The sequence below is a fragment of the Branchiostoma belcheri genome, unplaced genomic scaffold (assembly GCF_001625305.1).
Source record: "Branchiostoma belcheri isolate BF01 breed outbred unplaced genomic scaffold, Haploidv18h27 scaffold233, whole genome shotgun sequence".
Lineage (NCBI taxonomy): Eukaryota > Metazoa > Chordata > Leptocardii > Amphioxiformes > Branchiostomatidae > Branchiostoma > Branchiostoma belcheri.
The window spans coordinates 190,591-213,373 of NW_017803836.1; the positions used below are offsets into that span (position 1 = coordinate 190,591).

The 22,783-nt window shown below is 40.2% G+C and overlaps 1 protein-coding gene across 1 annotated transcript; it reads left to right on the top strand.

Moving 5' to 3' along the window:
• The first annotated feature begins 4,753 nt into the window (after positions 1 to 4,753).
• LOC109470808 (carbohydrate sulfotransferase 10-like) lies at positions 4,754 to 20,792 on the top strand. The gene is made up of 6 exons (XM_019769886.1): positions 4,754 to 4,969; positions 5,285 to 5,385; positions 6,284 to 6,540; positions 8,743 to 8,857; positions 18,747 to 18,872; positions 19,755 to 20,792. The coding sequence occupies exons 1-6, from the start codon at positions 4,816 to 4,818 to the stop codon at positions 20,007 to 20,009; spliced, it is 1,008 nt and encodes a 335-aa protein (XP_019625445.1). The 5' UTR covers positions 4,754 to 4,815; the 3' UTR covers positions 20,010 to 20,792.
• Positions 20,793 to 22,783: the final 1,991 nt, after the last annotated feature.

Below are 22,783 nucleotides of genomic sequence, written 5' to 3' on the forward strand. Positions count from 1 at the left end.
TTGACTTACTGATCGTGCATCCGACATACACAACTTTAGCATACTCCAAGTGAGGCCTGATGAGAGTTGTGTACAGCGTTGATAAGTCGTCCGCGGGCATGCCACCCTTGGCGAGTAAACGGAGGTAGTGAAGGAGCTGCGATGCTTCGTGACTGACTGGTGTCTAAAGGCGCTGGAGGTAGAGAAGGCGCTGCGATGCTTCGTGTACCTTGTTTCTCAGCTTTTTCTAACTGGCTGTTTTCCCGTATTTCTGATAGTGTGACTGTCTTTTTTCAAGTGCTGATTTGATTTTGTCAGTCATCCAGTACTTGTCAACGTCACGGACCTTTTTCTTCTTAAAAGATATGCAAGTGTTGAGCATCGTCTGTACGATGTTGTAGAAAGTGGTCACCTTGTCTGTGCTTGCGCTGTACACGCTAGACCAGGCGGCAAGAGCCATACACAGCCCTAGGGCGTCTTTTCGATCCTGTGTTACCAGACGGTGCAGAACTCTAGAGGGCTCACAGTGGTGTAGATAGAATCCAGGTTTTCATATAACACAGTAATGATCACTGGCTGCGAGAGGGGCAGAAGTCACCGGTGCCTGATAGTGACTGTGTACATTTGTTATAATTAAGTCCAGCACGTTGTCGGCACGGATGGGCTCTGTAACTACCTGTTTAACTCCGGATATCTAGTCAACAGTGGTTGCAGTGAGAGTTTGTTGAAATTACCACGCAAGATGATACCAGCAAGTGGATGTTTACGATGGATTTCATCCAAAGAGTTAATGAGGTACTGATTCGTCTCGGTTTGCAGGTGTGATTCGTTAGCCCAAGGAGAGACTAGGGACGGCTCGGAGTGTCCTATGTGGCTTTAGGGCTGTGTTTATGTAGTCACCCAAACCGCGATTCGGGTAACTCACATTCCTCACATCTGGTCCACGTGCCACACATTCCTTTGAAACCGTGTCCGATCACTATTCGCTTGAGCTACATTTATTGTTGTTTCATGAAAACACGTTAGGTAGCGTGTTATTAATGTCAGAGGTCAACGACCTGCTTGCTGATGCCCAGCGTATCTCAGCCGAATGCCGACGTGGTCCCGCCAGAGGCGGTAAAGCTCGCCCTAGAACGGAGACATTATTTGACCATTACTGCTCTTTAAGTTGCTGCCACGTAAAAGTTGGTATTGCATATAAATAAAGAAATATCACCCAATAATCCATGACCAGGTGAAGTCACATTGAAATCACATTGCGTTCAGACGCTAATTGCGATGCGGGAAAACCGATTCGAAACCACCTCTAGAAGTGGTTTGGGATCGAGGCGCTTTCAATGTGATTTGGAGCGTTCAGATGGAGCCACTAGAAACCGGCTTCGGGGTAAACCACATGTGAAGCGCCTTGGGTGACTTCACATAAACACGGTCTAGATGAACCAATATGCATTCCATGTCATCAGATGTTGAGATGTTGACAGGTGTAGCCTTAATGCTCGTTTTGATGTAAACGGCAGCATCTCCTCCCCTCCTGCTTTCACGACCCTTCCTATAGAGACAATACCCCTCAACGGACAATGTGTTCGAAAAAGTTGGAAGAAAACCATGTTTCAGTGACCACCGCGATGTTTCTGGCTGAGTTCATCAAGTTTATGGACTAAAGATCGTGCGTTGGTCAGAAACATGCTTGGCATGCTTTTAAGCTTAGGCTTTATGAGCTGCCTGATGGGATCGTGTTTCAGAGGACGCAGATTTAGTTTGTTTACGCCTGGTTGGCATTGCTTTTCCAGGTGAGATTTGCATGTTAATGTAACAGATTCCGTTTTTTCGTTGGCCTATTTCCTATTACGTTGGCCTATTTCCTATAATGGTGTCAATGAAACGATGATGGTTCTTTCCACCTTTGCATCCTCGGTCTGCATCTCGCCTGCCTCAATGAAGAGCCGTCTTCTCATACTTAGTCAGTGGTTGAAAGGCCGTCCGACAACCTCGAAGAAAACTGGCAGTGTATCTCAGTATGGTCGTCATGGCTGGCGTACGCTGACCGGACGAAGGTAGGGACAACGACTGTTTAGAGACGCTGTCTGTAGAATTCTGCACTTCAGTCCGACTAGATAAATGTCTCCGAAGGAATCAGTGATACATCACGCACATGTAGATTGATCCGCGAAACACTAGAGGAACATTTAAAAGGTAAAAGCATACGTTCGAAACGGGAACTAAAAAGCAACGCGGTCGCCACCTATCAGCCTGAATCAGAATGAAATTCATGAGTGATTTATCGACCACCGACACTTCATCTACGATAATAGTACTTCCAAAAATGTACTGGCACGTACTTGTAACAACCATTAGATGGAATACATGGTGGATGCACATGTGGGTACTGTAAGAAGGACAGAGGAATTGTCGGGGTTCTCCTGTGTCTGTCGTAGCAACCTGGTAGCCTCATGAAATATGCATTGAATAAGGTGACTCTTTCCAGTCCAGACCTTAACAGGTACACGTAAGTACTGATATTAACTTGCTAACAAATGTATCTTACAGAATATGGTTGCAAAACCGGTTCGATCACCTGAACGCGTACTGTGTAAATCTGCAAAGCTTGTTTACTGTATGTCATTCGCTCTCTATCTCATCTGCCGGTACGTTGTCACTATTTTTATCTAAAAAATGATAATTTAGTTTATTACCTCCATGAAAAATGGATGTATTGTTTTTGGCGTGTCTGTCTGTATGTATGTCTGTGTGTGTGTGTGTCTGTTTGTCTGTCTGTGTGTGTGTGTCTGTGTGTGTTTCCGCAACTTTGTAGTCAGCATAACTTCAGGACGCCTTTATGGATTGTGATGATATTTGGTATGATGGTAAGTCTTGGAAAGACAAAGGTCAAGGTCAAGTATGGGCCTCCTGGTGGACGACCTTGGTACTGCAGCAGAACTTCCGGTTTTTGTATCTTTTGTCCTGAACAACTTATGGTCACTTTTTGGTGACAGATAGCTTATCCTGTCAGGAATAAGTGGCGTCAGTTTGGTCCCACTAGCAGCTTGTTCTGGAACTGCAGTTAGTTTCTGGTAAAAACTTTCAAAGCCAATAAGTCCAGATTGGAACAACGTGTTTTCATCATTTTTGGTGTGTAGGTACCTGCGAGACAGTTGTACATGATTAAATGCAAATTATGCAAATTGGGACTTTATTTGCATAATTAATGAGGAAATTCTATAATTATAGTGTTTTACATTATACTACTTTCATACATGTAATGTATGTAAGCTATGGCAGGCGGAGCATCAACAGATACTAATTATGCAAATTATGACCTAATTTGCATAATTAATGCGAAAATTCTATGATTTCTTAATGGTGATTGATGGGAATGTCATACTTGGGACATCTGTGAGTTAATCAAAAGTTAACATACATCACGATGTATATATTATGTTAATGCAGAGGTCATTTGCATAATTAAAGAAGAAATTTACATTTACATATGAAGCCCATATTTCATGGAGGTATGAAATCTCGGAATTCTTGGTTGTTTAAAGCAAACATGGTTATATATGTGAGTAGATCATTAATGTCTATACAAAGATATTTCTATATAAGTTTTCACCTCCATGAAAAATGGAGGTATTGCTTTTGGTGTGTCTGTCTGTATGTCTGTCTGTCTGTCTGTCTGTCTGTGTGTGTTTCCGCAGCTTTGTGGTCAGCATAACTTTAGAACGCCTTTATGGATTATGATGATATTTGGTATGTTGGTAAGTCTTAGAAAGATAAACGTCAAGGTCAAATATAGGCCTCCTGGTGGCTGACCTTGGTACTGCAGCAGAACTTCCGGTTTTTGTAGCTTTTGTCCTGAACATGATTTGGTCTTAATGTTTTGATGACAGATTGCTTTTTCTGTCAGGAATAAGTGGTGAGAGTTTGGTCCCCCTAGCAGCTTGTTCTGGAACTGCAGGGCACTTTCTGGCGAAATGTTTAAAAGCCAATAAGTCCAGATAGGAACAACATATTTTCATAATTTTTGGTGTGTATGTAGCTGAGAGAGAGATGTACATGATTAAATGCAAATTATGCAAATGGGGACCTTATTTGCATAATTAATGAGGAAATTCTATGATTACAGTGTTTTACATTATACTACTTTCATACATGTAATGTATGTAACCTATGGCAGGCAGAACATCAACAGATACTAATTATGCAAATGATGACCAAATGTGCATAATTTATGCAAAAATTCTATGATTTCTTAATGGTGAATAATGGGAATGTCATACTTGGGACATCTGTAAGTTAATCAAAAGTTAATATACATCACGATACATATATCATGTTAATGCGGAGGTAATTTGCATAATTAAAGAGGGAATTTACATTTACATATCAAGCCCAAATTTCATGGAGGTATGAAATCTCGGAATTCTAGTTTGTTATAGTTTCCATTTTTCTGCGTTAAGCTAGAAACAAAAAAAAAACATAATATAAAAGTATAATGCACCGCCCATCGAACTACTCGCCTTATTTGCATAACGTCACTAGACCAAATGTTTGGATCATTCATTCCATTACAAGATTTTGTTCTGTTCAGGCCAACCTTTTGGTAAGCTCTATCTTTATTACATGTTAAAATTGTAGTTGAAAAATTAGATGAAATTCTTCCATCGCAAATGACCTTTGCGCTAATATTTCACCAGCCTTCCCTGTTATGTTTATCTCCTGTTAAGAGTGTCAAGTTTATATTTGGTCATTAACTGGATAATCTCATCTTTGTTGCAGAAAGACAAGTTTAGGTTAAATTCAAAGGCTGAAGCAGGTCACCGTTGATGAAACCAAACAATGACTACTGCACAGTGCAATTTTGTAAATGTGTTTTTTATTGCTTGCGCCGCCGTGCTGATGGTTACCTACTTATATGTCTATAATAATCTAATAACAACAAACATCCAGTTTAAGAAAGGAAACGAGAAAGTAGCTGTTGCTCATGGTCCAGGTGCGTATATAATGTTAATTTGTCTTCCTGTTTAAAAAAAAAATGAGTGTTTACTGTAGAAACGCCACTTAACTTAAAGCAGAAAGGGAAATAAGTGCCATTTAAGTCTGGTACTAAAATAATGTAATTAATTAATTAATGATTATTTGATTATAATTAATGTGAACACAATTTAAGCTTTAACCTAATAAAAGAAGACTTTGCAAATTATACATTTGGAAAAGCTCTATTTGCATTTTTTTATTGGTCAGATCAATTTCACTGCACATGTAGTAGCAAAGAGCTTGAAGTTGACCAAAAACATTTTACTCATAGATTACGATGATGAAAAGATTGATATGTTTGTGGAGGAAGAGCAGATTAGAAGAGCATCCTTACTTGCAAAGTATTGCAAGAGCAATGGATCTTTACATGCGGTGAGTCATTATTTCTTAATTGAAAATAAATAATTGAGTCTTCTACAATTACAAAACTATAATGTCTTTTGATATATTTGTGTATAAATACTTGTCAAACTTATCTTATAAGTTGATTTTCTGCCGCTGTCGGCAAAACAAAGGAAGAAAGATATTTCTATTTATATAGAGTAATAACTTTTAAAAAGACCAACAATATGGCGGGACAATACTGACTGTTACCACTGTGGTAATGCTGTTGCTAACCTGCTGTCAAGAAGTGGAATTTCAATGAAAAGGGTACATTTGTTTGGCTCATAGTGTGATAGGGGGCCTTACACAGGTACATTCTCCTTTTGAACAAAATGCCCGTGATGCAGAATACAGAAAAAAGGCAGAGTTGAAGTAAGGAGTAGGAGTGGATAATTGAAGAAAACACCTCGAAGACTAGGCAATCTGTATTTCTTAACCGTATGTCGTTACTTTGGGACTGTTCTCATGCTGCTAAAGGCAGCTTGCTGCACAGATTTAATGTGTACCTTTCATTTATATTGATTAGATCAGATGCGTTCACCAGTTCTTAGGTAATGGGGTGGGGTGGTATGAGCCTCCTTTGTTCCATGAACCCCGAAAAAGCCCGGTCTATATAAGGTTGAACAATTTGATTAAACTTTGACCACCTAGCTACAATAGAACGATACTTGAATTTTTATATATTACAAAAAACGATTTGGTTGTCTCGGAATAGACATATCTAGGTTGTTGACTATACATAAACTATTGACGAGAGGTTGATTTTAAAAACACAGTCGCGTTAGTTCAATCATACGTGACATTGTTGATAACATGTTGATATTTAGACCTGGAAAGTTCATGTTAAAATAATTGAATAAGTTTAACCTTGTTTGTTTGATTTCAGAACTCCCTGAAGACTTTTTATTTCGTCGTTTACGATAAGAAGAAAATAATATACTGTCGCACTGGAAAGACGGGAAGCACAACAACATCAAGACTGCTGTACAATTTGGAAAATGGGGTCAATTTAAACGCAGGTGCAATGAAGACGTCTGATAGCCTCTCCAAACCTAGATTGTTAAATTCGTATACTGAGGAAGAAATAGCTCTGCGTTTGTCGACGTATTTTACTCTTCTGGTCACGAGAAATCCAATAGAAAGGTAGGAAATCATTTAGAATTAACTAAATACATTTGCTTTCAATGATTTTTGTTTTAAAACGGTGATTGCAAATTGTAATTATTTTTTTACATTAAACTATGTCGGCTTTTACAAGGTTATGACTGTTGTTAACAATTTTGACGTCATTTATATGATTTTAATGAAACCCGTCAAATTTTTTTCCCCAAAAACGTATTTGGATACAACCAAACTTTAACAAAAAGTGTCTATGATGGAATATATATGTCTGCTTATACTTATGTTGCCCTTGGCAACAACACTGAGGTCTAAATGACGTCATGAAATGACGCAATGCATAATTAGCTGTCGGCCATCTTCGATCGGAAATCTTGAATTTTAAAAATTGCATTTTTTTCCAGATATTGCCTCAAAACGAAACGCAAATGGACTAAAAAATGCTCATATGAACTTTTTATGTGGAAAAACACGGAGTTGAGACGAAAAACTAGTGAAAAAATGATTACACAAGACCTAATTATATGGCCCGCCATCTTGGATTTTGACCGATGACGTCAGCATAATTTATGACTATTTAACGATAGAAAGTATACCCTTATAATAATACCCATAATAATTTTACCCTTGTTGGACATGACCACAGATTGCGTCTAATCACTCCCAATGTTTGTTTGGCCTTCGCAGTGATGTTATTAACATGCGTGCCACACTTAAGGCTACTTGTCAATGTAACACCGAGGTACGGGTGGGTTTTTGTTGTTGCCAAAGCTTGACCACTGAACAGATAGCTAGCTATATGTGGGGTTCATTTGTTTGATATATGCATAATATATCATTTTTCTGGGTTAAACTGCATAAGCCATTTGCTTGACCATTCTTCGAACGTGTTTAGATCTTTTTGTAAAAGGTGTGAGTCATTCTGTGTAGACAGCTCTACATACAACAGACAGTCATCCGCAAATAATCCCACCTTTGAATCAAGCTGATCTGGTAGGTCATTAATATACAGAAGGAATAGCAATGGTCCCAGAACATTTCCTTGGATTCCATAATACTGCAGTTATGAGATGAGTCTACCGTGGGGGACTTTATCGAACGCTTTTGTGAAGTCAAGTATCGCTAAATCTACTTGCTCTTACTGTTCAGTGCACCGGCTATGTCATGAACTGCTAGTATGAGCTGTGTTTCTGAGGATCACTTAGCTCTAAACCCATGCTGGTAGTCCGTCAATATGTTGTGACTTTCTAGCTTGAAAGGCCTTTTATGTAGTTTTGGCCGTGTAACCTAAATACAAAGAGTCGATTTCCCAGCAATTTCTTTACATTCCTAGTTAAATAAACCCTAAGGCGTAACACAGCACCATTCAGTTAATAGAGGCGAGACGCAAATCGTGTTGGAAAACTGGGCACTAATCGGCGGTAGCGAGGATCACGGCCCGAATCCAATCAGACTTAGGCCCGCTATACACACACACACACAGACACATATATAAATATATATATATATGTAGGGTTAATAGATAAATACTACAAGTTACTGTATAATGGTACGGTCCAAACGTAGTGACTTTTCCTAAAATATTGTTGGAAACAATGTTGTATCGGTGGTAAAAAACATGTTTTGACAGGCATTCTTTGCTAAATTTAGTAATTTTCGTTTGAAGAATAGAATTTTATTGGTTTTATGCCTACACATGGTTTCAAATATTAAGAACATCTCATGTAATTGTATGCAAAGTTCATCATTAAAATGCATAGCTTATGCTAATTTGATGACGTCATTGAACAAAATCGAAGATGGCGGACCTGACCATTCCTGTCAATTTCGTGTATCTCCTTTCCTTACAATTTCGTCACTACTTCCATTGCTTTTTTTCCATAAAAAGGTTAATGTGAACGTCTTTATTCTATTTCCAATGATTTTAGGCTTTAACCTGAAAAAAAACAACATTAAAAAAAATAAAAATTGATGATCCAAGATGGCAGATAGCTTAAACATGCATGACGTCATTTAATGACCTCACCGGTGTTGCTGAGGGCAACAAAGTACGCCCTAATTTTCTTTCATAATCACAGTTTTGCTTTATGCCATTGGCATTTTTCTGGGAATAACCTATCTAGACCGTTGGGATGGTCACAGTGGGGGATCTTTCTTACTGTCAATTAAACTTATGGGTTTAAATATTTATTTTAACTTTTATTCAGGTAATTTGGTATTTTCCAGGTTGGCATCGGCTTGGATGAGTAGATTTCTAAGCAACCCTCATCTTCGATACAACGAACAGTACCGAAGTATGCTTCAGACGATTTCTTCAAAGGAATCCAACGTAGTGAAAGAGGTATAACTATTCATAATTACTTATGTAACTTTAACGACATATAAATATTTTTTAAGAGGGGTCACGGCGGTCTGTCACTACGGCATTCTTTCCCATTGCTAGGCGCGTTCTAAAAGTTATCGGGTTACAAGACGCTATTTTGGCCTATTTTGGACTACCCGTAAAATACTTGAAAATGAACAAAAAGGATTTAATGGTACATTTCGTCAAATTAAAATGAAATTATAGCCTTAACATCCTTTTAATATTAGCTGTTTATGTTAAATCATTGATTTTTCGAAATTTCGCTCCGAAAGACGATTTTTTCCGGGTTTCCGACCACAAGTCATGCCATGTTTTTAGGCAAACATCGTTTTAACCTGGCTACGTATATCACCCCAGATCCCCGATTTTTATATTTTTCGACGACTAGGAATAAGGTCAAAAATCGTGTTTTAGGGATTTTTTAATTTGTAATTGTAAGTCTAGTTTTTGTCGACATATCGGTGAAAAAATGATTATTTTTTACATTTTTCGCACTAAATTACCCATAATTCATAATTGAGGCAATTTTTCAAAAATCCCTAAAACACGATTTTCGGGACAACCGTTACGGTCATTTTGGGCCGTAAATGGGGTATGTTTGACTCTCCATGCTTGCAGGTTAAAACGAGTTTTGCAGACATGTCATGTCCACCAAAAGTGTGCATTGCGTTATTCATACTGGTGTAAAGAATCATTACAGTATTCAAGGTCACCCAAGGATACGACAGTAGCTTCGCTACATGTTACATGTCCACAAAAAATGATATGTACTGTCCAGGAAACTGTTTTTATCTATAGAAAGGTGTTGTTTTTTATCTGTTGCAAGGCACGGAGGCAGAAAGGCTTGTTTTGCCGCTTTATTGTAAATGACCGCAGGTGACCCCGAAATAGAACGCGGGTTCGATTCGAATTGCCCAGATCGAACACGATCGAACACAGTTCGGGTTCTATGGCATGTGGGAACTTTGCAGCCCAGATTTTACCACCGTGGGTAGTCAATTGCTTTATAGCATGTATTTTGTGCAGAAAAGGTTATTTTAAGAGTAGCATTTGTGGCACAAAAATTTTGCATTCGGTAATCCCTCTTTATACAACGTTGTTAAAAACACACCAACAATAAAATAATGCAAATTAGGTTACCATTTGGATAATTTACATTCAATTTTGCCCACCTCATTGTAAATTCAAAGTGCCATGAGTAATACATTCGTACATTTCTTGATATTGAATTTCATTTATTTCGAAGCATTTTAGCCCTACAGGGCTTACATACATGGAAATTACAGTAAAAAAACAGTGAATACATTTAAAAAGACATGATCATGAGTACATCAAAACATCAACAATGAACACACGAACTGGCATTTCCAAATTAAAAACTAGAGGTAGAGGTCCATGTAACACTGTTTACGATAGCTTTTTTTGAACCTGAGTAGTTTACTCAGTGTTTTAACATGATATGGTAGATTGTTCCACAGCAATATTGCACGATACAGGAATGAACGTTTTTTACTGGATTATGGCACTTTTATGATTATGCTAATGGTGTGCTTTTTACATAATCTATTTCTTAATGTTTCTCTCTTTCTCAGTAACATTTTTATGGTCTAAATTTTTTGGGGGGTAAAATTTATTTGTATAAAGTGTCTCTTAACCTTTCGACAAATCCGATGTCATAAAGATCTATTAAACACACTTTTTTAAGAGGCCAGTAATACTATATAATGACCCTATCAATGAGATAACATAAACTACCAGAGTTTAGTCTTGTCCTGGCAGCCGTGCAGTGTACATAGGGAAAGCCTATCTAAGACAGTTTAGCTTGCCAAGTAAAAATTTCTCTTCAGGACACTTTTAAATGACACACACACACACACACACACACACACACACACACACACACACACACACACACATATATATATATATAAGAAGCTATATTCACTAGTAACCAAAAATATGAAGTATAATAGTAATGACAGCTCTGGCTTGCCATGTTCTTGCTTGTAGCTTGGGACCTTGGCTTGTAGTTACATGCCCAGTTCTACATATAGAGCCTAAGTCCATACTGGTTTATCTGACTGCATGTAGGTATCACATTTACAAGCCATATGCCAGACACAAAACCAATAGGGGCTACACGAGCAACCTAGGTTGCTCGTACAGCCCTCCGCGATACCCCCGCAGAGCTCTGCGCCTAAAGAAGTCAATTTGTTGGTTGGCGTCACCGTTCAGTTTTACTTTCACCTCTTTGCGCTCTGCGCTCAAAACAAGTCATGGCTTGCGACACAGGTTCAGTTTTGTATAGAGCTCTGGGGATTTTAAGCCAGTTCAATGTGACTACTAGGCTTTGTAACGTACCTGCGGCCCGCAGAGCTGGTATTGCTGCTCTGACAGGTCGGGTTCCGTCGGTATCAAGCTTGTAGTCAATAGCTCTGCGCCGAAACAACTCAATTCGTTGGTTGGCGTCAACGCTTATTTTTGGTTAGACCCTTGTGAATAAAACTATAAGTACAAAACAAGTCGATGCTGGTGGTTGGCGTCACGGGTTCAGTTTTGTATAGAGCTCTGAAGATATCATGTTTTTTGAATATGGCTATTAGGCTGAACAGCCAGTACTCTGTCACTGCTCGCACAACTGCGCCAAATGAAGTCAATCCATTTGTTGGCGTCACGGTTCAGTTTTGCTTTCACCTCTTTGCGCTCTACGCTCAAAACAGGTCAATTCGTCATGGCTGGCGACACAGGTTCAGTTTTGTATAAAAAACTGCCGTTTAAGAATAGCCACAATGAATTTACACCAAGTATCCCCAAGCTATCAACTACTCAAAAATTAATAGCGTGACATGCCCACATTACGAGATAATACATGGAAGTTACGCGTCATTACTGTAAAATCGATATTGAGGTCAAAATCTAATAGTATCAAGGTCAAAATAATCATCTAGACGTTCTCAAATTATGATAATAAACCGCAAAACACAACTTTGTTAACATTTCTAAGCTCTGTCATAATTTTACCAAGAAACAATTAAGTTATGATCAAGAATTAGCGTATACCTGTTTTCGAACCATAGCAAGAGTAGTGCTGGTGGTACATGGTACATGGGCCAAGGTCCCCTGTACAAAACATAACGACCAAGTGGACAGTTTAAACGACTGAAGTCTTACTTCAGCGCAAAATATACATAAAACGAAAACGACTAAAGTAGAAAAACCAACAAACGTTTATTACATTCTTCAATCAATGTAATGGGATGAGAATGTGTGACAGGAAACTAAGATGGATGCCAGTAAGAATCTCCAGACGCTAGAACATGTAAGTGGAGGCCAATGCCATGCCGTTGCATTATTTAGACAGAAAATGATATATGCACGGTAATTTATTGTCATCGATTACCTATATTACCCATTATCATGCAAATAGATTGTACCCCAGAACAGCCTGGATCATATTCTTAAGGTTTGCTTTACTGCGTCGAATATGGTTTGACCATAGAGTTAAAGGATCAAGACGGTTAGTTACAGGCTATTTACCGCCGTCGTTCGACAAGTTCAAAACATTAAATGTATTTTAAGGACAGCCTAACGAGAATATGTTTGATGAGGATGTCTGTTTGATATTGACATTTACTGCAATTTCTTATTTACTGCAAGTATTTATCTTCAGATTATACATGTACTTGAAACCTTTGAAATAACCAAAACAGCTACTTGAACAGTGTCTTAATTTTTTGATACCGCCCATAGATATAAATATAGAACCAGCCTACAGCACAAAACAGGCAACCTTTTCCGTTAGTGATATCACTAACCTTGTCCAATAAAGCATGACACTGATATAATATCAGTATCACGTGCCAGTATCTCGTCCCAGCCCTCCTTAACCTGAAATATCGTACCCGTTATCTTCTAACACATCATGGTTGAAGTACATGTATCGTCTTATCCAATCACAACATTGTCAACAAGTATTCTAATCATTTGACAATCATTTGTCGCCTTGCTAACAACTTGCTCACTACTACTAAAACTACTAACAGGGGAATCAGCTACCTTAAAACACTACTCTGTTACAATACACTTCTACTCCGGTACTTCACCTGGTCAGCCATGGCATGCTCTAAAACTTATTTCACATCATACTCCTGCTTGGTGCGTTTTCCTGCTGCCTCCTTTAGTTGATGCTGCCTCTGCAACCAACGCAGCCGACCCCTCCGGTAAACCGGATCCTCCTCCATGAGCTTCTGTATCCTCTGTTTTACTGTGTTACTCTCGCTCCTCACTTCTGCTTTCGGAGGATACGCGACTTGGCCACCTTGCTGGCGTCTCGCTGGAATCTGATATCGTGGTACCTCTGACTCCATCTTCTGACCACGCCCAAGGCACCTCTTGTCCTCCCCAAACTCACTCTTGATCTCCTGAGTTGTTACCGGGCCTGCCCTACTTCCGACGCAGGCCGCCCCGTAGTCGTTGCCTAGCAACACTGAATAGGGTGTGTTCATCACCCCTACTTCTACCTCTCTCGCGTTACCATCTACTTCCAGCTCAGCTCCCAGTGTCCCTGTACACCTGTACTTGCTGACCGTTCACAGCTCCAGTGCTGCTGTACTTGCTATCTTCCGCCACGTTTCCATCCGCGTCCCAGGGCTTGTCTGCTCCCTGCGCGAACATACTCTGTGCCACCACATTCTTCTTGGAGAACCCTTTCCCCAAACCAGGGCAATCAGCTTTCACGTGCCCTGTTTCACGACAGTGGTAACAGGTCTTACGGAAGCCTCCCCCAGGCTCCCCGGAGCCACCTTGACCGCTCTTCCGGCCAGGCTCGCCCTCAGATCTTGATGAGTTGCGTGGACGGACACCTTCAGCCAGGCTCGTCTCGTGAGCCGTCAGATACTGGTCGCTCATCCTCCCCAACTCCTCCAAGGACTTTGGTTTCCTCTCTCGTAGGTGGATTGACAGATCTAAGGGGCACAGATCCAGGAATTGTTCCTGGACGACCGGATCACAGATTCCCTCATACGTCTTGGGAGTGTTAGACAGCTCGATCCACCTGTTCAGGTAACTGCTGAGGCGTACAATGTACTGGTCCGGACCTTCCCCCTCCTGGGGAACTTCAGACCGGAACTTTTTCTTGAAACCGTCTTCGGTAAGTTCATACCTCTTAAGAATGGCTTCCTTCACCTTATCGTAATCCTGGGCATCGTCATCAGATAGCCTGCTGTACACATCCAGTGCCCTCCCGTGAGTAGGTCACTCAGTAGNGACGCCCACGTGTCTTCCGCCCAGTGGTTGGCACGGGCAAACCTCTCAAACCTCAAGAGGTACCCATCTATTTCTTCGCCCTCCATGAAGCTGGGTAGTCTCGGCGTCTTAGCCTTGACGTCTCCTGTACCTTCCTTCTTGGCCTTATGGTACTCGATTTCCGCCTGCCGTACCTTCAGCTCTTCCATCTCCAGCTCATGTCTTCTTTGAGCCTCTTTCTCCTTAGCCTCATTCTCCCTCTGAGCCTCCCTTTTCTTGGCCCGTTCATCTCTTTCTATAGCCTGCTGGGCAATCACAAACTTCAGGAGGTTTTCCCCCTCCAAGCCCATCTCCTTGCCTTGTTCGATTAGCTTATCCATGGCTGACACAGGTACACCACCCCCTAACCACAGTCAATGAACGGTCCTTGCAATCAATGCACTACCCCTGATAAAAGTCTCTGTCTCTGATAAAAGTGGGACCAGATGTGATTGGTGAAACCCTACTCTAGAGTGCAATACTGGACTAGCCCTAGCGGTAGCTATCTGTCAACAACACCTGACCACATCTATCAAAAGCACATTCCTAAGCAGAGTAACCTCACAAAACAACACAAGACTTTTAGAAAATACACTTCTAGGAGATACAGACTTCTACTAAGTTCTAGAAACTCGCAACAGGTCAACAGAACAACGAAATACACCAACTGTTACCAGCTGCTTCAGTCTGCTCTCTCTCTGCCACTGTCCTCAATCATATGATAGTTCCTAAAGTTCAGTAAATGAATCCTTTAAGACAGTCCCGCTGCTCACTCCTCCTCGAGTCGTCAATCTCCGGAAAGCGTCCATACAACACTGCTGGGCTCCACAGCGTCCCGTCTTCTCCTGGAATTCCCTCCTGGACTCTCCTCTTGCTTCCACCGCTTCCACTGACCGCCCCGTGAAGCACCACTCCGCGATCTTTGCCGTTGTATCCACACAAAGCCCGCTGGTCTCCGCTGGTCACAGCCTTCTTCTCTGGCTCCCACGTGCTCTGATTCTGTAGACGTTTGATCTCCAGCCTCAGCCTCCAACCTTGCACGATCACCACAAGGTCCACTGATTTCTGCTGGTGATACAATCTTCTCCTCAGGCTCCCACGTGCACTGATTCTGTCCGGGTCCTGTGGACGTCTGGTCTCCAGCCTCAGCTTCCAACTTTGCACGATTAGCACAAAGTCCTCTGATTTCTGCTGGTTACAACCTCTTTTGGCGCTTCCTGACCAACTGTCCTGCCGACAACGCCAATGTTACAGGTTCCTCTTAAATCTCCAAGAACAGTTGGACACACACCAAAGTCAAAGTTCCACAGCCTTTATTTTCCACACCCTTGCTCCCGGGCTCCCTTCTCAGAATGCCCCCCTATGCTCCCCTGGAGCGTTCCATTGGGGATATGGGGGTGTTCCATACTAACTTCCCTACGATACATAACACTGCAATTGCCAACAAAGTTGGACTCACCAAATTTTTTTACCTTACAACTCCAGTCTTTGTGATGGAATTAGCAATACTCCGTTTTCATGACGTCACACAGATATCACACTTGACTCCGTGGCAGGCGGATCATAGGTTTCAGAAAGCCTGTGCCCCCCCCCCCCCCGACTCTCTTGAGGGATGGCTGTAATGCCCTGATGTGGAAGGCCTCTTTAATCCCTCGTGCGAAAAAGTCCGATTCTGTGTCCAAAATTCTTACTTTGTCCAATGAGATTTTGTAGTAGTAGTAGTAGTAGTAGTAGTAGTAGTAGTAGTAGTAGTAGAATGGTTTATTATTACGAGAACAAGAAAATGTACACACCGGCCTCCTAACAGCTATGATGGCTACATTGCGAGGCCTATTCTAACACCATGTTGCGACTAACTATTTACATTCATAAAATCTAAAAATATAGTAAATTTAGAAGCGAATATTAGTTTAAAATCGACAGGAGCATTAAGTTGCGTATTTCATCTTGAAAACAATGTAGCTTTGTGGAATGTGAATAAAAACACGGTTTGGAATTACGGCTACTAGAACGTACGAGTAATAAAAGTTCATGGTCTACAGTTCATTTAGCCGTTTGTCCAGGGCAGGAATCCCGCTCGTCGTGTAGCGTTTAGTCCCATTTTGTCTAATGATACGCTAACTACAGTAAAATAGGACAATTCCTTGCAGGTTAAGATATACCGCAAACCCACACATGCTGACATGAACTCGGGGTTATCCGCATCTTGTTCCACAGAGCGGAAGGGATTATTACTGAGCCTAGATTAGAGAAAGATAACTTTACCTTTCACATGCGCTAAGTGTGGATAGCCCACCTGGGCGTCAGACTAGGCTAATAGACCCAAATCTTTATAAGCCCAGAAACTGTAACAAGAGCAACACGGACACAAACAGTGGCCTTGTTGTTCTGCCTTCCACGAAAGGCCAAAGTGAATAGAACACGGGATCAAGACCGGTTTTAGACAAACTAAAACCCCTTCGGAATATACTGGTTTTAACCATTGACAAAACACCAAAGAAAAGTACATTTGCGGTAGTTTACCGTATATTGTCAAGGGCAGAGAGACGGAAAGACCTCGCAATGTTAGGTTCCTAAAAAACAAACGACCTAGCTCAATTACTTTAAAGGTCTCACAAACCTATGATACCCTGCTCACGGAGTCCAACTTTTTTGTGTTAGCAAGTGCGGTTTCACTCACTCACACTCACTCCGTCGAGACTCGCTCGGAATCTTTCATGACTAGATGTCTCCATAGCTCCCTGTTGTCCATCGCTGCAGGCAGCTGGTTCAGGTTTAATCCACTGTCAGCTTCAAGTTGATTAATATACGTTTTATGTGGTCTTCCACGACTTCTTTTTCCATGGTTTGGATTCCACAGTAAGAGTCTTTGAACTACCTCGTCCTTTTTTCTCCAACAGTGGCCTACAAAACGTAGTCTTCTTTGACGTATTGTCTCAGCGATTGGCGGTATGTTCTTATATAGCTCACGGTTTGACATTTTTTGTCTCCGTGAGACGTTTAAAACATTTCTCAACATTCTAGTATATGAGCCATTTAATCTTCTTTCCATGGTTTTTGTAAGTGTCCAGCATTCTGATCCATACAAAAGGATTGACTCCACTGCTGCTCTAAAAAGCTGATTTTTTGTAGCAGGACATAGGTCAGTTTTCCACACAACTGACATCTTACTCATGGCTCCCCAAGCAAGAGCAATTCTAACCTCAACATCTTTGCTGGAGCTTTTTAACCACGATCCTAAGTATTTGAAATCTTGCACACAGTTGAGTGCCTGTCCTTTTGTTGATATCAGGCTTCCTTCGGGTTGGTTAAAAACCATATACTCTGTTTTTGAGTCGTTTGCGTGCAGTCCAACAGTTTTCGCGGCATTTTCTACTTTATGTAGCAATAACTGTGCTTCTGCAATTATGTTGGAAGTAAGGGCAATATCATCAGGAAAGTCTGTGTCAGTCAGTAGTTCTGCTGGGTATCTACTGCTCTTTCTTGGTTTCAACACAAAGCCAGTATGCTCAGATTTTTCTGTGGCTTGTCTCATTACATAGTCCAAGGCCACTATAAAAAGAAAGGGAGCTAGTGTATCTCCTTGTAATACACCTGCGGTTATTTAAAAAAACTCTGTTTCTCCGTGTGGTGAAAGCACTTTCGCTTTTGTGCCTTCGTAGAGAATATTGATTGCCGCAACAATTTTGTCTTGTATGCCATATCCTCTCAGAATTTCCATTAGCTTCTTGCGATGAATCGAATCGAACGCTTTGCTAAAGTCGATGAATGTTATGACTGCTTTGAGGTTCTGATCTTTGATTCCTTCAATAAGTCTTCGCAAAGCCAGTATTTGTGACAAAGTCGATCTGCCGGGCCGAAAACCATTTTGGTTGTTTCTAAGTAATGGCTCTACATGTGGCCTAATCCTCAGCAAGAGCATTTTGTTGTAGATTTTAGATGCTGTAACTGACAGACTGATTCCTCTATAGTTGGTTGCATAGCCAAGGTCTCCCTTTTTTGGTAGGGGGAGTATTCCACTGTTAACCCAAATGTCAGCTCTGTCTTGGTGGAACGTTCTATTACAAATTTCAAGAAGGGGGTCAATCAAAGGCATCTGTCTTCCAGACTTCTATTGGTATGTTGTCGAGGCCAGGGGTTTTGCGATTACTGAATGTCTTAATACAGTTCAGAAGTTCCTCCCTGGTAAAGTCATCTGTACTAATTGGCAGGGTGTATTCTATGATTGGCACAACAGGCTTTTCCACAATATTCGGGGGGTGGCCTAGTAGTTTGGAAAAGTGGTCTTGCCATAACTGCACTCTCTCTTGTTGGCTTTTAGCCTTGTGTGGTTTAATTGCAGATAAATTGTTTTAACTTGTTTCATAAGGACTTCTACCAACACAGAAGATCTTTCAAGATAACATTTGATATAGTAAGAAATGACTAACATGTTTGCTCTGATCCCTCCTGTGTAGGGCACGACTCTAGCCATCGTCAACAATAAAACATTAAACAAATTCATAAATGAAAAAAAATATTGCAAACAAATGCGTGCAGTGTATCCTATTTGTCTATAATTAATGGATATCTTTTGTTTCAGACTAAAGGAGATAATATGACCAAACAAATACCGTTTTTGGCCTTTGTAAGAGCAGCGACTGACAATAAAAAAAAGTGGGAGAATCGACACTGGATTCCTGTTTCTGATGCCTGCAGTCCTTGCAAGGTTGGTTTTAGTCATCACAATGCTGCAAACAGTCAATGGTTATATTATCATATTCCTCTTACATCTTACCAATCCCCTTCCTTACATCTTACTATTCTCTAAGTGGAATTCCTTAACTATTTGGTTTCAACCATATGTTTTAATTATCAGGATGACATTAAAAGGTGTGGCCATTGACAGGGCAACTAAAACTGATACAAGCGCATGTTACCAAACGCTGGGCTCAAACTGATTGCTTTTATTTGAAATATAAGTGCAACACATGCTTGCTCCACCTGCAATTTTTCGTTTGTATGCACTAACTTAATTAACAAACTGGTTAAGTAGTATTGACATACAAATAAAGGATAAGATCATGAATTTTACTCGGCGTCTGTGAAAACCTAGTAAAGAGCTTTTGAGATCGTTTGCTGTACCCTTTTAATCTATGGTCAACTATAGTATGGTATACACTATTTTCGCTTGGTTGACCTTTTTTTGAAACTTCTTTAGGTTTTAAAAAAAGTTGTATATTCCATGCAAAGCTTGATTAAAAGTCGATAAAGGTTTGACATCAAGAATATACATAATCATATCTAGTTGTTTGAGTAACTAATTTTGGCGTACTTGATTAAATCATTAAAAATGCTTTGCATGTTAACAGTGCATTAAAAATCCTTGCCATAATGATATTCTCACGTTAAAAGCATTTAATTATATATAATAGTAAATGTGAAGTTTTTAATTACAAACACATTAATCATTCAACAACTAGATGAGCACTAATATATCAATAACAACGTATTAACGACCTAAAATGTAGAGTTACAATACCAATGCACATTGTAAACAATATTTGGATGTACTACTTGACATATTACACAAAACATTTTTTTTTCTAAGGTTCCCTATGACTTCATCGCACATACAGAGACGTTAGCTGACGACCTACGTCTCTTTCTCCGAAAGGTTGGAGTCACAAATCGGGATCATATTCTACCACGGACAAAACAAAGGGCTGCAGCAGAAAATCTCCCGAACATCTACGGATTTATTCCGATGGAAGACGTAAAAAGAGTTATAAGAAAGTTTAAGTCAGACTTTGAAATGTTTGGATATTCCTATGAAGAAAAATTTTTAGAGATTTTAAAAACTTAGCTAAAAATTCAGACGTCTTAACACCCTTTAATTGTGTGTAAAATTGTAGATTAGGCCACAGCAAGTATAAAGTATAAGTTAAATCAGTGGGCATTGGTTTCGCCCGATTTCGGGAAAATAAAACAAGAAATTTGTCCCCCTTCGTCTCTGGTTAACACGCCAAAAATGGAAAAAATATGTCGTAAATGTCTGTCATCAGATAAGTCACTAATACTTTTATACAGTTGTGCATTTCGTTGTTGATGATGATGATGGTGATGTGTATTTCGTACTTTTTATTTGTGTCAGACCAGCTGTACTCCGAATCAAAGTATTTTGGGGAAATTTTAAAACTTGTTTTAGAGATAAATGGATGTTGTAACACACACACAGAGAGAGAGAGAGAGAGAGAGAGAGAGAGATGTGGATTTCGTAAAGGTAGATAAAAGGTTGCGATTCTCAAAGACCCACACACTTCGAGGATGCGTCTTCTCCAGCGGCACTATATCGAGGGAGACGTGCTGGAAGTTGTGGTAGTGTAATATAGGTGGAGTATGACCTCTAGGCAGTTCAATTTTTGAGCCACTGTGGCAGTGATTTCCCATGCGATCTGGTAGATAGTCCCTAATTTTGAGTTTATGGATCAATAAAACAAGTGGCACAATTTCTTCTTCTTTGATGGCAAGCAGCTGCTACAACCGGCACTTTTGTACAACTACTGTATGTGATGTCTACACATCTACAAAGGCAATTGATAAAACATCTAAAGGACAGGTGATAACACATATACAAGGATATTATTGAATACAGAAATAAAAGATAGGAAGGAAAGGAAGGCCTCGTTCTATAAGAAAAACACGACTGGATATCCAACGTAAAGATACCCTCCATTACCATAGTTTTTGACAAATATGGTTAATCCTAAAGTGATACCATTTACCAATCGCTGCTTAACTACGACAACAATACATGTATATATAGAATTGGCTTTTGAAAATAGTTCCAAACCTTCTCTGAACAAGCACTTTACGTAAGAAAATTTTTTAACAAAAAAAAAAAAATATGTACGTAGCGCAATCACAAAACTCCGAATTGGCTGTCACATTGTATTCAGACCGGGATATTTTAAAAAAATCATATCGACCAGAGGGTTTTCCATTTTGTTCAGAGCTGATTGACGTGAAATATCACTTATTGATTGTATATCGAGATTGCTATACTTCACAAACTATACACTAGACCCTTAAGCTACGGTCACAACCCGCCGTACGTGCTTTTTGTCCGTACGTTTTTCGGGAGCCTACGTCTGCTACGTTTTTTTCTGAAAACGTAGAGAAGTAGTGGCGTCGACGAACGCGACTCACACGCCAATCGCACGGTTGCGCAGGGTGTAAGAGTGTGGTCTGCACGTTACGTCTGGCCGTGAGCGGTTGGGTGCACTGTACGTTGCGCAAGTGGTAAGTGAGTTGTGCGTGCTTACAACGTACGATCTCTGTGCGATTACAACTTAACCGTAAGGAGGGGCACGCCCGTCGCTCGTACTCGCACGCACGGGTGGTGAATCCGCAGACCGCATGTAGAAAAAGTTTTACATGCCCTTAAAGTTTTACAGCGTGTCTGCGTGCTCCAAAATCCGTAGGATTCCGTACGGAGGTGGTACTTACCACGCACTGATGCCCTACGTTTGCCCACATTTTTGTACGTAGACAGCACACAGAAGCACGTACGGCGGATTGTGACCGTAGCTTTAGATTATATTCCAACATTTACTACAATGAACTTAGAAACCAATATTAGAAACCCCTTCAATGGTTCTAGAAGTTCATACTAGCCACCAACGTTTTCATTAGTTAGGTTTAGAAAATGTACTTAAGATGTATTTAGTAGTTGCTATACTTTGTACCCTGTACAACCATTGTGCAACAAAGGTACCTTAACCCTATCTAGACCGGGGGGGGGGCTTAAAGTGCCCGCGGCAACTTTGATGTCACCTAGCGTCTGAACGGCTAAAGCTAGAACCGCCAAATTTGGTGACTTTTCCTAAAATATTGTTGGCAACAAATCTGTATCAGTGGAATAAGATTATGATTTTTCTTGTTGCCATGGCAACGGGTTTCTGACAGGCATTTTTTGCCAAATTTAATTATTTCCATTTAAACAACAGAATTTTATGGGTTTTATGTCAAGTTACACATTGTTCCTAACATTAATAACATCACATATAATTATATGTAAATTTTATCATTAAAAATGCATAATTTATGCTAATTTGATGACGTCATTGGCCAAAATCCAAGATGGCGGACCATATCATTAGATCAGGTAAATGCAGCTTATTTTCCTTAAAATTTCATCAATACTCCCATTTTTTTTTACAAAAAGGTTCATATGAATGTCTTTAGTCTGTTTACAATGTATTTTAGGCTTCATCCTAGAAAAAAACAACTATTTTTCAAAATTCAAGATTGATGATCCAAGATGGCGGATATGTAATATATGCATGACGTCATTTTATGACGTCACCGGTGTTGCTATGGGCAACATAAGACTTAGTACATCCTAATATTCTGCCATAAACACTTTTGGTAAAGTTATGTCGTATACTGTTTAGTTTTCAGGGAATAACCTATCTAGACGGTTTTGGCCAATAAAATCACATTAATGACGTCATAATGACGTCATATTACGTCACAACGACATAAAAATTAGTACGTATGATAAATTTTTACTAGTACATCATCCTCTGAAAATTTGGTGGTCCTACGATATACCGTTCTCGAGTTCTGAGGGGGGGG